The sequence below is a fragment of the Hippocampus comes genome, unplaced genomic scaffold (genome assembly GCF_001891065.2).
Source record: "Hippocampus comes isolate QL1 unplaced genomic scaffold, H_comes_QL1_v1.1 scaffold132, whole genome shotgun sequence".
Taxonomy (NCBI): Eukaryota; Metazoa; Chordata; class Actinopteri; order Syngnathiformes; family Syngnathidae; genus Hippocampus; species Hippocampus comes.
The window spans coordinates 3405656-3417062 of record NW_017805467.1 but is presented as its reverse complement, the minus strand read 5'-3'; the positions used below and the strand labels follow the sequence as shown (position 1 = coordinate 3417062).

At 42.2% G+C, this 11407-nt stretch overlaps 1 protein-coding gene across 1 annotated transcript in view; it reads right to left on the bottom strand.

Annotated features, from left to right (window-relative positions):
- nek7 (NIMA-related kinase 7) overlaps window positions 1-11407 on the bottom strand; it is a 72017-nt gene that overhangs the window by 39838 nt on the left and 20772 nt on the right. The window contains exon 2 of the mRNA XM_019875335.1: window positions 3781-3873. Coding sequence (XP_019730894.1) covers window positions 3781-3840 — 60 coding nt within the window. The 5' untranslated portion in view covers window positions 3841-3873. The remainder of the gene's footprint in view (window positions 1-3780; window positions 3874-11407) is intronic.

Sequence of the window (11407 nt, the reverse complement as noted above, 5' to 3'; positions counted from 1 at the left end):
TGAAAGGCATTATGGGTAGTAGTATTTTTGAGGGACAGTATGTCATGGGTAAAAACGTGACATATAACTGCCATGAGCATCTCGGAGGAAGAGGGAGGGAGGAATGGTGGGTCAGAAAGAGCGAGAGAGAGAGAGAGAGAGAGAGAGAGAGAGAGAGAGAGAGAGAGAGAGAGAGAGAGAGAGAGAGAGAGAGAGAAAACTCAGACGAAGTGTGATACAGGCTGACCAATAATGACGCCATTTCCAAAAACAGCTGACAAGACACATGGAGAGTTGACGGGGCAAGGCGAGAGACGAGGGAAGCGATCGAGGGGAGACAAGCAGCAGAGGAGGAGTGGGTTTGATGTGACAGCTCGGCAGTGCCAACGGCTGCCACAGAAAGGCCAACAGCAGCAGAGAGGACAGACAGGCGGACATTGACACTTCAAGTACATCAGCACCATGCTGGCTAATTTTGAAAGTACACTGGCCCACTGCCCAGGTGAAGGAAAAAAAAAAAAAGAAAGAAAACCTTCAAGTCGTAGGTACAGTTGTGAACCAATTGAAACACTTCTCATAATCTTTGCAAAAATTCCAGTTGGGGGAGGGAAGGGGGGGAACAAACTCTTGGAAAATAGACCAAGGCCAATGACATCAGTTTGATCAGCACCAAAATTGTACTGCATATAGTTTTATTCAAGGAATTCATCTTTACCTGAGCCATATCCCCTAAAAGCTTACGGGTCAAATACAAAACAGGGTCAGACAGAAGTTGAACATTTTCTGGACAAAACTCAACTGAATTCAAAAATCCATTGTTTTTTGTTTTGTTTTGTTTTTTGCCAATATTTCAAAAATGAGGTTTTGACAGAATCAAAAAGAGAATGGTCTCAGCTTTCTAAACGATATATCAACCATTGAAGCTATGCTGATCCGAACATCATTACTACATCATCACCACAGATATAATGGAAACACCAGGGTCAAAGTCATCAGCCATGTGGATGCAGGTAGATAGTGCGGCAAACAGTCGCGGACAACGTCGTACAATTATTACGAGGCAACTGGGAGTAAGCTTCCACAGATTATTAAAAAAAAAAATTTGGGAACAATTTTTCAAACGCTTTAGATTGGCAGCACACCCTTTGGCATGGACAAACGAGTAAACCTCATGAAAATCGATCGATATTAGCACATTCCGACCTATTTTCAAAGTCCCTGTGTTGCCTTTGATGGGAAAGTCACCGCTGGTGGTTAGCTGGGGTGCTTCAGTATGCTAGAGATCATGGAAAATGTTGCAGATTCCCGGCCTATTCTGTAGCTCATAATGACATATGATTAAAAGGAGTACAAAATTAGCAAAAGGTAATCATCAGCTTTATACTGATACCTATATGTTGGAGATACACTGTGTGGATACCTACAACAACGGCATGGTAATGAGCGATTGCTTTGCTATATTTTGAGGTAAATTACTGACTTCTTTGTTGAGTACTTTTTACAAAATGTGATGACTGAACACTTTACAGTGCATGTGTCAAAGTCAAGGCCCGAGGCCCAGATCCGGCCCCCCACGTCATTTTATGTGGCCCTCGGGAGCAAATCATGTGCGTCAACTATCATGATTCTTGCTGAAATCTATACCGAAATGTCAAATTGTCATGGGTAAATAACGAGATTTTCCACCGGCCCTCCGAGGGAAGCCGTAACTCCGAAGTGGCCCGCGACAAAAAATTAGTTTGACAGCCCTGCTTTACAGTGTGCATTTAATGTAACTTTTCATTGATGAAAGCAGTAGAAGTTTCACCAACTGAACCATTATTACCTCGTATCTCGCATTAAACCACATTTATAGGGCTGTTCACACGGCAACTTTTACTCCGGTGTAGCACCGGTGCTGCCCCCCGTAGATCGTTCAAACGTACAAAGTTATACCGGTGTAGCCGGGGTTAACACGCTTCTCTTTAGTAAGCAGCTTTATTCGTGTGAACGCTCCACAAAATTTACACCGGTGTAAGATATATCGCAACAAAATACATCGGTGCAGCACCGATGTAAATGTCTGCCGTGTGAACGCCGCTTAAATTGTAGTTTACTTGTTAGGTAAGGTAGTGTTTTACGTGTTCATTGCTGTAAACATGAGACAAAATTAAATCATAACCTCCCAAAGATATTGTACACTTGAGTATAGATTCATTGAAGTGTTGTCGTTCAGATTAACGTGCACATCGACTCCAAAGAGACAGTGAGGACAACAGGAAGAGACAGTGACTGGCAGGCAGAGGGGCTCACACCCACTCTCACCCATCACGAGCCCCCTTGAGCACGGCACCATGCAATATTCATCCCCAGCCAGTGAGCCAACCAGGCAGCCAAAACGCCAGGATTCAGCCCAAAGGTGCTTCTCGTTCGCCTCTCAACCCGTCTCACGCTTACAGACAGACCTGTGTCTGTCAAACTGTGCAGCCACGATCAAAATCACAATGGAATAGGGGTGTGGTGGTGGGGATGGGGTGTTGCTCCTCAACCACGCTACTCACATGAAGAGCAAACGTACCATTAAAAATGCACATCTTACCAGCTCATTTCGTTTACCTTATGCATATGCAACACACCTCCGGGACACAGAAAAACTACTATATGTTGCAAGCGATGCAGAATGTCCTTCGTTGCATATACAATTTCTTCATCAGGATGGTACCCCATCCCCAGAGTTTATTGAACCTTGGGAAAGCGCAAACAGATCCATGACTTGTTGAAATGCATCCCGTCTGGAGGCAGGTTGCACTGCAATCTAATTTACTATCTTTAACTCCCACCGAATATGAAATCAGTTCAGAGGGCAACACTGAAAACAGCCAAAGATTAGCACAAAGCGCAGGACTGGAATTACCACCAGTGAAAAACACTAGAAATAGCTTGAAAACCAGTGTGTGTCATTAAGCCTGGAAAAAGAATACATAATCAACATCTGGGGGATCCGCAGATGATCTGGTGTTTGTGTGTATGGGGGGTTGCCTAAAGTCAAATTAATCATGAGAGCTTTTATCCGAGTTTCTTATGCGGGCAACCCAATTATCCTTAATTTTGCAATTACAAAACTTAGAATAAATTGACTCCCTTGGCAATTCCAGCATTAATGTTGTAATGCCCTCACATACACAAGGAAAACAACAACCAGGGCCTATTTTTAGTGTTGTTTCTTTTGCAACCAAAATCCACATTTACTCTGGGGCGTATGGATGAACATCCTTGTTTAAACTCTATTCAATAGTTATGGAGGCAAAAACATCCTTCTGGAAAGAAATCAATAGAGCTGATGTTGAAGGACGGCTGTAAATTCCAACAGCGACCAGATCTGCAATGAGCAAACCGCAGTTTATCGAACCGAGAAGTGCATGCAGGGAGGCCCGGGTCTGCCAGCCTCCAGAGTTCTCATCAATAGAAGCAACTCGGCATTCATCCACTGCTGCCTGTCTCATGCAATTGCTGCCACAATCTCAAGTATCATTGAAAGAAAGGAGCATGTTAAATTATACAGGGAGAGTGAAGGCAAGACGGCTCAAATGCACACAATGTGAAGCAGGATGAATACTCCAATCTACTGCAATCTAATTTTAATCGCCCTTAACTCAATGCATCATTGCTGATAATGCTTCTTAAATGTTCTTGGTAGGAGGCACCCGTACGCACAGTCTGACATTAGTTATTTATCATGCTTAAGTTTGATTGAGAATATCAATATCATAGGCTACAAGTACGAATACAGGGATGCAAGACGAAGACTGTCTAGGTCTCTACCTGTGGCTGAAAGACTGGCACGGCTGCTTGCTGTCCTTGTGGTTGAGTGTCCATATCCATGGTGTTAAGGCCTTGAATCCGTTTCTCCCCTGTCTGAGGATAAAAACACAAGTTAGAGATACTCGTTGGCCTCTAACTGCAGCATGAGGTGAAACAATCAGGAGTTAATCAGTTCATCACTGGACAATGTTTCAGGGCGGAAAATTTCTCCCCTAAATCCACGGAGGTGTTTGCGGTGCCAACCTCTCGAATTAAGCAACTAACACAGTGCAGCGGGTGTGCGGTTTCAAGAGAATTGGATCCGGTGTCACGCCTGCGAATCTGACACTCCCTGTGTGAAGCTCTCTCCTCTCACATTGCACCCTGAAGAGCTAAAGCAGGCACCACTGTTCTGGAAACTGAGATAATGACACAACATCACTACATCAACTTGGATTTCCTCCAAGCATCCTTTCATGGGGATTACAAATATTTTAGCAGTTTCACATCACTGTATTTCTTTTTTCTAAGAAAATAGGTCACGCTGAGGTGAGTGCACTGGATACGAGTGTACGCTATGGTGCTGCATAATTGCATGTTCTGGCATGCAGCCCAAACACATTTTCCACTGCAAGTTGGTGATCTAAATAGCATAAACTTTTCATAGATGCACATACAAAATGGTACCTAAATTAATTTGGAGAAACCTTTGGTAAAAGTAGGTTCAGACACACAGTTTATGGTTCCAGTGCGTCAAAGTGCTCACACTTTCACAGATGCTCAAGGGTCAATCCCAACAAAATTTATGATGCTGACTCCTGTCAACTAAATATGCAAAAGAGAGAGAGAGAGAGAGAGAGAGAGAGAGAGAGATCAATCGATAGATATGCTGTGTATGCTGCGCATGTTGTATGATGAATATTAACTGTGCATTTGCGTGCTCTACCATTGGTTTAGCCAGTTTAACTTGGCTCAATGTTGGCATTGGACATAATTATCCAATTCTGACTTTGACGCTGTCGGAGTTGTACCAGGCCAAGTGTCACTGCTGAAGTGAGAGGCAGCACAGGAAGGTCAAACATGAGACAAGTGGAGATGTATTATCATATTTCGAGTGCAGCCTCATTATTTAATGACGTGTGTTGCACTAAACAGAAGACTTTTTTTTCCTAATAAAGTTCAGCGTAGTTCGGCCACACTTTTTACACAAATGGGACGACTTGAGCAGGATTGCTGACCCAGTAAAGGGTCACTGCTGCCACCGTAGAGACCCAGCAGGCACCACAAGCGGAGAGATCCACGGGAAGGGCCTGACACGCGTCCAGAATCCAGGGGAGTGAGCGGTGGAGCAGGCCAGGAAAAGGAGCGACCCGGAGACGTGCAACTCCAACGAGCCAGCCGCCAGACCCTGCACCGTGGTTCCAGTAATGGAGTGGTCATTTTTCGTTCGTGTTCGGCGGCTTGTTCCGCGCAGCTAACAATGCATCTAAATTTAGCACCGACATTTTAAAATCTGAACGATTCCAAGAGAAACGGAATGTTAGTTCCAGCCCCACTTGATTCTCAATTCTCAATGTCCAAACCCAGGTGTCTTCATGACTTTAATCCATTGATAAATCAATGTTGTCATTGATTGTCTCCACAAAATAAGACACTTTTTTTAACTCACTGATCAGCCCCACAAACCATGACCGTGTAAAATCTAGTAAATTGACAGTCAAAAGAATATGACATAGATCTAGCCATTAAATGGGGAACTAGCCACTTTGACCTCCAGTGTAAATCCAGCCTGAAGACTGCCATAAACTAAGAGACATAATTTAAGTGGATTGGAATTGGACCACTGTGAACAAATTCCAACGCACATCCAAATATGATCCCCCCCACCAAAAAAAAACAAATAAAAATAATAAATAAGAAACCCTGGAATTATCATTGGGAAAATGTTTTGAAGTACCACCTATATTACTTTACTGGCCCACAAAAACATGGCATAATTGGAAAGGAAGGAGTGGAATGTCCTGGCAGCTGTGTTGACATTGCACTGCATTTCTAAGTTGGTGGGGAATTAAAAAGATGGGTGAGAGGAAAAGAAGTAAAGAAAAGAAGAGAGGAAACTATGCCAAAAGACCCACATACAGTTGCTCGTCAAATTTGAAATGGCCTGTTAAGAAAATCCAGTGTTTTTCTGCTACACTGGTGCTTTATTCAGAGATGAAAGTGGACTTTTCTGAAAATTCCGGAATAAATAAATAAATAAATAAGTGTGTGTGTGTGTGTGTGTGTGTGTGTGTGTGTGTGTGTGTGTGTGTGTGTGTGTGTGTGTGTGTGTGTGTGACACACACACACACACACACACGCGCACACTTGGCCGATCAAGCATGAATTAGTTTTCACAAAACGCTATTCAAATACTCGACATTCAATGATTAATCTTCCTTTTGTGTGCACACGTGTACCCTTTGTGGCTTCCATTCGGGCCGAAATTTCGAAATCTCCAAGATATGGCGAGGCCATGAGAATGCGAGGCGAGGGTATTACTGTTGTGGCGACTCCACTCAAGCTAAGTGAGCCTCAGCAGTAGATAGTCCGCTGCTCTTTGCTGTGCGTGTTTCAGCGCGAACAGGTACGCAAGCGCGTCTTTTGATTTCAACCAATCAGCGCCGACGCAAATGACGTCACACACGACAACAGCTAAGCTAAGTTAGCCGAGACGACACTCGAAGTCGGACGGACACGATTTTCTGCCAATCTGTGTTTTTCCCTTTTTGGCCAAATATATTTTTTACGACAACTGTCTTGTTGACGGCGTCTTTTATTCGCTCCACTGGGGTTTAGCAGGTGTGTTTATAAAGAGACGAAAATTGTTTGGGGACTATCCCCCACATTCTAGTTGAGATGGTATAACCCAAGAGGCAAAATGACGCTTGCTACTGTTGTTGCGAGTTGCCATTCGTTCTACTAAACCATTAGTCAAACGCCATCATGCCTTCTGTCGTTATTACACAAACAAAAATCTCTTTACTGTTACTAGTGTTAGTGCCTCAATATGGCTACGCTCGTGAAAGCAATACAACGAACTCAAACGCGTCTTCGTTCAATGTTGTCAACTAATATCCGGATTATGCAAATTTTCCTCAATTCTCCGGAGAAATTTTCATAAAAATTTGAAAAACCCGGAATTCCGGGAAAATCCGGAGGACTTTCATCTCTGTTTATTATTTTTCCTCCCGACACCACATTTCCGTCCTTGCTTGTAATCCATCCTTTTTCAAAAACTTCTCATCCTCCGTCCCAAAAATGGATGGACGGGCGGATCGTTCTGTCCCAGGGACGGAATGCCCATTTCTGGCCGTTATGACTGTATAGCTAAATAAATACATATACAGAACACACTAATAACTGGTGTTGAAATCAAAGGTCAGTAAAAATTGTTCAAATAATAACTAATTTATTTTCCAAAGTCAGGGAGCCACAGCAAAAGGATGAAACGGCCACAATGCAGGTTGCAGAACTCTGACCTAGACAATTTACTGCACATTTCTTCTGGCAATGTACATAAGATCAAACACAAAGATCTACATAAATTACTCTGAACTACATTGACGGTCAGATTGGGGTGTTATGTTTCTGCAATAAAAAAGAAAAAAGTTTGCTGTACTGAGATGATTAAGCATATAGCAATTGCTCACCCAGTGGCCTTGCTGCCTCCCATTTGACACTTCCCACTTCAGATGTGTGCGTTGCCAGATTGAAGCTGGCACCTTAACTCCTCTCTTCAAAGCTCTTGCGTTCCTGTCTGCCTTTGTGTCAAAATACCCAGAGGGCATTTGAGCTTCGTGACCCACAATAAGATCAATTAAGTCTGTCAAGTTGAGTTATTACACCACCCAAAACAGCTTGATTAATTGAGGAAGTTACCAATCAAGGCGGGGTACAGGCATTGTCACGCTCATGGTTCGAGGAATGCGCAACTAGTCCAAGGCTAAAAATTCAACAAAAATCTGCAGCTCTTACATCTCCAAGAACGCGGAGGCATGATTACTCTCAATATCGACACTCATCACAGGCCTGGTTTGAGACGATTGAAAGAAAAAAAAAAGTATTGGAAAACCAGCATTAAATGAACACAAAATGTACTTCCTGATATGTGAAACGGGACATTGTGATCATTACAAATGGTGTCGGCTTGTATCTTATTTTCTTCAATCAATCTAAATGTTCGCATTAAATCATCATCATTTATATTAACTGGAGGTCACACTTCACTACTCGACAGCAAGCAGAAGAGTTAATTTAACACCCACAATGCAGACTGGAGGAAAGTGAAAGGCGTAAAGTTCACGAGGCTGGCAAATTTAACACTCAGTAAACCTGCATCCCCACATCCTGGGTAGTTGTGGAGCAGGTCTTTACAGCAGCTGTACTGAATATCAGCTGGGCATGCTGCTGTTTGTCAATAAGATAAGAAAACCTTTATCTGTCTCACAATGGAGAAATTCCCAATTTACAGCAGCAAAAAAAGCAAAAAGAATCAGCCGCCTGAATTTTCTTGATTTTGTTACAGGTGGCAGGGAAATGTTTAACTGTTAAAATAATTACTGGCACAACACTTATTCTTGTAGTAAAACAAATAGTAGAAGAAAAACATTTTACAAACATTGCTATCCTTATTTTGGAACAGCATAATTTAAAAATGTTCAGTTCCATGCAAGAATTATGTAAAATTTTCAACATACTACAGCAGACTCAGTTGCAATTGATCGAACGCAGAGGTGTCCATACTGCCAACGTGTGACATTTTCCCTGTATTTCGTGACTTTTCCAAACCTTGCTATTTTCCACACAAAAAGTGACCAGCGACAATGGCAACAGCAGTCCTCGTGAAGAATATAGATATTTCTGTTAATTTGGTGGAGGGAAGATTTTCGTGGGGGATTTTCCTTCATAGGTATATTAACAGTTTCATAGACTGCACATATTGGGTGTATTAAAATTAAGGTGTTAAATGTACATAAAAAATAATGAAGTTATCAAACTCATGATAGAGGTAATCTTAACCTTTTTACTGTTGAAAATTGCACAATTAGTAAAAACTGCTAATAATAAACAGATGTATTTCCTTACTATAACACTCTTTCTAGACCAGTAAGTAGCAACTCAATACACTGAGAATTTAATGCCATATATGAATAGATTAAATCAATATGAAAGACAATTGAAGTTAGCAAGCTAGCATGGTCCTCACCAATGCGTCCAGTTCCCTACCCCTTTTCAAAATTAATTGCCTGCCCCAGGCCTTGAGAATGCATGTGAAGTCAGGCCGAGCACAACCCATTCCTGTTTTTAATTGAAGCACGATACAATTAAAATAACATCGAATACGGCCTATAGGTTCTTCCTTCTGTATTGTACTCCTTTTGACACTTAGTGGCTTTGCTCTAATAAGTGGTTTCATTTCTGTGACTTGACAAACTTGACAAGTCAAAAGATGCCCTGGGAAAAATATTTTTCACTGAAGTCAAGAGGAGGTGTGGCAGTTGAATATTCCAGATTGCTAATGTAGTGATTCAGAGTAGACCTGTGTGAAAATTCGTAGATGGCTGCGTCCTCCGATGAACCCTTTGCAGGCTGAGTCTTTTGAAGGCTCCTTCTCTTGTTACCGTGGCGAATATGGACAGCCCAAGCAACTCTCACTTGAGTGTATTTTGTACTGTTGCACGATGGCGGCAATGTGCTCAATTGGTAGAAGAGACGCTCATCTGTAGAGCGGCATAGAAGAAGAGCGGAGCAATGCAGGCTGCAAAAGTGTGCGGCAAAGCAGTCTTCGCTCGGGGCCCGTCGCGGCAGAAACAAAGGCCAGATTTAAAGGCTGGATTTGAAGGCCGAGTAAATGTGGACGTTATGTCATGTGGCCTCAAAATTAGTCTTTGGAGGGCGCAGCCTACAAATTTGGCCACAGCAAATTTTGCAGTCTACCATCATGCAAGCTAAGCAACATTGTAGTCCTGCCAACAACAAAAAGGCACAACCACAAAGCCAAAACATGTGCCTGAATTGAATCATTGATTTTACATAAACTAATGTTTCCCAGTGGCTTCCTTCCATATTATCTGCATGCGGCTCTGGTTGGGAAATGTTGGACCACCTGGAGTAGCGAGAGTGAGCGTAGTCATTTATCGTCGCTCTATATCAGTTAAAAAAAATAAAATAGTAAAATAAAAGGTCTCACCTTAAAATATAACATTATTACTTTTTTCAATGGTGAAAATTTTTTGAATATAATCAGCATGTAAATTATTTATGATTAAATGAAGTATCTCACATGGTCACAAAAACTGACCTTTGACCATCAAAAGGTAGAGGAAAAACTTGTAATTCAATTCACACAGAAGTAAAACTATGGAGATTTATTGTTAAATATTGCACCTGGGAAGAGAAAAGGAAAGATGATGTAAGATGATTCAAGTGAACATAATGTTCATTACATCACTCGACCCGAATAGGGCTCTTCCTCGGGGAGAGGATAATTTATAAAATTTCAAATATCATTTGAGGATTGCAAAACCTACAAGTAAAAAAGTTACCGGGCATAACAACTGACATAACTCTCCTGATAAACCGGATACGTACTGTATATGTTTGTTTTTGTTGTGTTGGAAAACTGACTTAAGATTTTATGAAAAAGAACACCAGCGGAGGAAAGTCTGAGTCGGAAAAAGGCAGACGGGGCTATGGCTAATCCTCATTTCCTTCCTTATATATTATTCATTTCAAAATCGGGGAAAAAGAAACAAAGAAAAGGTGGTCAATTATGAAACGGTGAACCATGACAGCCTGGAAGAGGGGCACGGATGAAACAAGGCGTACGGCGAGTTCCTTGAAATAAAGCAGAGTGCTACCTCAGCTCGCGGGCCGAGGACATAAAAATACAAACAAATTGATGAGCTTGTGCCTGAGAAAGCATGAAGATAGAAGGCCAAGAAATGGGGTGAGCGCTGGAGACGGGTTGCATAGTTAAAGAAGGAGAACGGAACCATATAAAGTGACACTATCCGGCCCAGGCTTAGGATGTAAAGGAATCAAAGGCACCTTTGAGGAGCCGGAAGACGACAGTGAAAGGCCTAGAAGAGTGGTGTCCATGATTACAAGAAGTGGAGAAACCTTTGAGTTTGTGTTCATGAAAGCCAACCCCAGGCCTCGAATGAATCCGCTGCCTGACTAACACATTGATGATACAGAAAAAGGGGAAGCCGTCCACTAATGATGGAGGGTTCCAGATACTACAAAAGCAGCATACTCTCCAATTCATTTTAATCACTACGCAAAATCATTAGCCCAAATGTGCGAACACTCATCTACATCGGACCATTACATGAGAGCAAGGAGGAGTGTGGCGGAACACCAATTACACCTCAGCATGTCAGCCACTCTTTCGTCTTTGAGGGAGCCCAAGACTCAGTGGAATACAAAATGAGGAGGAAACTTTATTTCTTCATCCATAACAAAAGAAACACGAGGAAATGAGAGAAATTCACTTTGCAAAGCCAGCTAAACACACTTCAGACACTTACAGTATGCCTTCCAAATCCTGCCAAGTAAGCAAGAAAAGATCAGGGAGCTGATTACATTTTTGCTTGTTTTGCAG